The sequence below is a fragment of the Dromaius novaehollandiae genome, chromosome 5 (genome assembly GCF_036370855.1).
Source record: "Dromaius novaehollandiae isolate bDroNov1 chromosome 5, bDroNov1.hap1, whole genome shotgun sequence".
Classification (NCBI taxonomy): domain Eukaryota; kingdom Metazoa; phylum Chordata; class Aves; order Casuariiformes; family Dromaiidae; genus Dromaius; species Dromaius novaehollandiae.
In genome coordinates, this window is record NC_088102.1 from 76,877,159 (window position 1) to 76,881,496 (window position 4,338).

Genomic DNA, 4,338 nt, shown 5'->3' on the forward strand with positions numbered 1-4,338 from the left:
TCCAAGAGCAGCCTCAACCCTTCGTCCTCCCCGTCCCTTTGACCAAGGCCATGGGCCTGCCATTCAGCTGGGGTAATGCAACCAGTATTTTCCCCACTGAAACAGAGTCACATGTGGCACACTGCGGGCTGCACCCCCCCACACACCCCGCATGACAGCTCTGTGGCCCCATGTTAGGGTCAGCCCAAGGATACCTTGGCAGTGTCAGCATCGGGGCAGCCTGATCCAGCCCTTCATAAAGACACATGGCACACTGGTGCTTTTACACTGCTTTATTCTATAGGATGATTGTTGCAGGAGGGGATGGGAGCATTGGGCCAGGACCAGCCCAGCTTTCCCTCTGAGACGGGCTGCAGATGTGCATCGCACTGGCATGCTCAAGACAGGGAGGACAGGCCTACCCTGTCATTGGCCCTGTCGAAGATCACGTAGTACTCATGGATGAAGACATCACCAAGGATCCAGAGGTCATCGACATCCACGCTTTCAAAGCCAAGGCTGCAGGACCCATCGCTCTGCAGTCAAGAACATGGAGCCCAGTGGTTATCAGTGCTTAAATTGCCCCAGCCCTCGAGCTGAGCTGAGGGGCGAGAGAGGCTGGGCAGTTCTGCAGGTAACTGAGTTACACAGACAGGTAACCCTAAACTTGGGGATTCAGGGCTATGGAGGGATGATGACACCTAACTCAGCTTTCCTCAGAGGAGTGAAAGCTCCTTGCCCCTGGGAGCCCCTCCTGACTTAGCTGCAGGGTGCAGGGGACCACGTGCCCCGACCCCCTTCCCATGCAGGATGCTCACCTCCACGACGTAGCCGCTGGCAGGCACAGAGAAGGCGTTGCCGTTAAGGGTGAAGACGATGTCGGGCAAGCTGCTGGCGCTGTCACAGCTGATCTGTGGGGAAAGAGGAGCAGGCAGGGATCAGTGGCTGTGCAGGTGGGCGAGGAGCTGGCACAGGAGTCCCTGGGAGAGATGGAGACGAGTGCACCATAGAGCTGCCCCAGGAGTTTAACTCTGCACTTCCGCCTTGGAGAGGGGCTTTCAGCTCCAAGCAGCAGCAGCTGACTCAGTCTCCAGACTGGATCTGGCCTTTAGAGGGAGACAAAGCCCCTGACTTTGCTGTGGTAGCTGTGCATGGGGCATGAACCCTCCCCAGGACACAAGGAGGCTGGGCCTTCAGCATGAGCCTTGCAGGAGGAAGGGTTCCCTAAAGCCCTGCCTGCTTCCCCTGCTCCCTGGGGTCTCACCTCGCCACTGGAGTCAGAGCCAAGGGCATCCAGGATGTTATCAATGGCACTGGTGGGGCCAGCCAGCAGAGAGGTGCCGGTGTCGATGATGGCCTGGCAGCTGGATGAGCAGGCAATGACCTCATCGTTCATGGAGACACTGGAGCAGAGGGGTGGGAGTGAGCATCTTGGTACCATGAGCCACCGAGCAGCAAAAGGCTGTGCTCTCCACTCGCCAACCACGGCTTGAGGAGAGCATCATGGGCTCTGCGGACTATGTCTCCCCTGGTCCTGCAGGCATTGCCTCCATGCCTGCCTGACCCTCTCCCAGCCCTGGTGCAGTGGGGTTACCTATCCATGGTGATCTGCCAGTAGGTTTCAGCAGAGAGAGGGATCCAGCTGATGCCTGCAGAGGTGTAAGAGTCGTCAATGCCACCAAACAGGACAAAGCTGCCGCTCTCGTCGTCGCTGTGGAAGGGGAGAACAGTCAGGTGGTCAGCCAGAGCAGCTGTTAGAAAGGGCTGTGGTGAATGCACTGTGTGAAGCTGTGACCAGACATGGTGTGCCACCACGTCATGCAGAGCAAGGCGCAGGAGTGCTTCGTGCAAGGCCTGGGCTTGAGTCTTGCACATGACTAGGGCCCATTCAGTGTGAGAGGACTAAGAAGACCTCTGCAAGATTAGGGCCATCTCTGGCCCTGACTTACTTGCTCAGATAGACAGAGAAGAGGTCCTGGGACACCAGGTCTTCGCTCATCATGTTGTCGAAGACAGGGGTGGCTCCAGAGGAAGAGATACTGGGGAAGGCCAGGCCCAGGATACCATCAAAGGGAGTGTAGTAGAAGAAATCGCCAGGCTCAGTCTCACTCAACCCAAAGATCTGTTGGCTGATCGTGATGTCCTCAACCTGGTCAGAGAGATGTGGAGAAGGTGACGTGCCTCAGTTTGCCCTGGAAATGCCTGATATCTCCCCTGCTGTGGAGCAAGGGGCTGAGGCATCTCTGTCTTACAACAACGGTATCGTAGCCAAGGATGCCGGTCATGCTGCCGGTGCCATACTCAATGGAGACATTTTCGTTGGTGCTCACAAAGGTGGAGGAGTCTGCTGGGTTGAAGAGGTTGTGGTTGGCTGTGGACAGAGGAGAGAGAGAGTCACGGCCTGGCCGCTTCTTGGACATGGGAGCCAAGGATAAGGCAATGGTACTGCAAGGGGCTGCAGGAGATGCTGCTCTGTGCTATGAGGCTGAGCTGGGGTGCCTGGGGGGGGGGGCCTCTCCATAGCCTCCAGCAACTGCTGAACACGTACTGCAGGCCTCGCTGGAGCAGTACACTGAGGGCACCCACAGGTTGGAGGAGCCGGTGTCAAACAGGACGGTGAAATCCTGGGCCGGGGTGCCGATGGAAATGGTGCCATAGTACTCCACCTGTCAAAGCGAGATGGGTAAGGACTTAGCAGGCAGGCTGCACAGCCTGCATCAGCCCCCAGGCTGCCGCCTGTCTGCTGTACTCACATCCAAGTAGTTCTCCAGGGGCTCAGAGGAGACTGTGCTAGCCAGAGCAGGGAAGTACTTGGAGGCCAGGTTGTAAGGGTTATGCTTCAGGTAGTGTTCCAGCAAGCCATGTTCCTTCAGGGACTGCCGCAGGGACTTGCCTTTCCTCAGAGAGACCCTGCATGGTGAGGAGGGAGAGAGGAGCTTCTCAGTAATGAAGAGCAGCCACCAGCCCTGGGCTGGAGGGCAGCGTGGTCCTGCACTGTCGGGGCAGAGACAGCCCCCCCAGGGCTGTGCATCCCCCCTGCCCCAGGGAGCAGTGGGTCCGAGCTGTGCGATCCCCTTGTGCAAGTCCCAGGACATGTCTCTTACAGCAGTCCCCGAAACACCTGGTGTGGGACCCAGGGGGCCACCCCCGCTTTGGGGAGCCAGGGCCATTGCACTGGCTCAGAGGAACTCAAGCAGATGAGAGACCCCAGGCATCAGGGCGCTTGGAATGCCCCATTGCAGCATGGCAGTGGTTGGCACCTACTGCAAGCCACCCCAATACTCACTTGGACACGAGGCACTGGGAGAGAGCCACCAAGCTGAGAAGGAGTAGCAGCTTCATCATGTCGCCTTACACTCAATTGCTAGTGCAAGGAGAGAGGTGCCGAATGTGGAGCAATGCCTATGTCCCACTCCTTATATACGCAGTGCACCAAGCCACTCTTGTTTAGTCAGTATCCCTGATAAGAAAAGCAAACTGCTCCAGTGGGCGTTATCACAATGTCCTTAAAGGTGATGTGAAGGAATATCAAGTTAACAGATTTCCATCTTCACTGGGTTTGCACTAGGGAAATGCCTCAGCGAGGGATTAGGGATGCTACTGACAGCCTCAGCTTGAAAAAGCAATGGCTTCAACTGGCTTCAAGTTGTGATGGGGAAGGGCTTGGGGGAGCAGGTCAGGATACAGAGACTCTTGGTGGGCCGGTGTGTGTTATTGCCCCTACATAACTGTAATGCACGGGAGCAGTCAGTGTGGGCAAGGACCCCTCTGCCAATCACTGCATCCCCAACAGGCCCTTCTCCAGAGAGCCAGCGAGCACTGTCTGCAGCCTGGAGGAGCAGGTACAGTGGGGCCAGGTGCTTGCCAGTTTTGATGCTGCTACATGGGAAGGGAGGGCAGGGGGGTTAATGGTGACTGGGGACAACGAGGGAGGCAGCCTTTAGGAGCCACTGCTGGGAATGGGCGGTGGGGCTGCGTCTACCTGACATGCCTTGGGCAAAGAGGGGCAGTGTGACTTGGAGGCAGGGAGAGAGAAAGGAAATGTCACTTGTTTTCCAGGGGGAGCCAGTTACTGGGACCTTTGGGTTCAACCCTCCAGGCCTGGATGTACAGAAGACCTATTTGTGCTGCCACCTGACTACCTCTGGCGTTACACAGGTCAACAGCATACCCACATACAAGGAATGGCAGGGTAAATCACATGCGATTAGGTAACAGCATTTATTTTGCAAATGGCTCTGACTTTCCAGGGATAACCACCCCTACTGCAGAGGATGACGCTTTCTATGGGCCTGGGAATGCTGCTGTCTGAGGTCTGGAAAAAGGCAGGGGTGTGGGGCTGGTATGGATCATCCTTGT

General features: G+C 56.9%; 1 protein-coding gene across 1 annotated transcript; it reads right to left on the minus strand.

The window, feature by feature from the left end:
- Positions 1 to 257: 257 nt before the first annotated feature.
- On the minus strand, positions 258 to 3,423 carry LOC112988621 (pepsin A-like). The gene is made up of 9 exons (XM_026109231.2): positions 3,266 to 3,423; positions 2,733 to 2,889; positions 2,528 to 2,645; positions 2,232 to 2,350; positions 1,929 to 2,128; positions 1,574 to 1,690; positions 1,244 to 1,382; positions 798 to 890; positions 258 to 515 (listed from the first exon to the last, which is right to left on the minus strand). Exons 1-9 carry the CDS (start codon positions 3,322 to 3,324, stop codon positions 378 to 380), a joined length of 1,140 nt encoding a protein of 379 aa, XP_025965016.2. The 5' UTR covers positions 3,325 to 3,423; the 3' UTR covers positions 258 to 377.
- Positions 3,424 to 4,338: the final 915 nt, after the last annotated feature.

Coding starts and splice junctions, on each gene's coding strand:
- LOC112988621 (XM_026109231.2), bottom strand. CDS start 3,324: ATGATGAAGCTGCTACTCCTTCTCAGCTTGGTGGCTCTCTCCCAGTGC. Junction 2,890..3,265: donor TCCCAGTGCCTCGTGTCCAA/GTGAGTATTGGG, acceptor CTCACCATGCAG/GGTCTCTCTGAGGAAAGGCA. Junction 2,129..2,231: donor TTGGCTACGATACCGTTGTT/GTAAGACAGAGA, acceptor CTCTCTGACCAG/GTTGAGGACATCACGATCAG.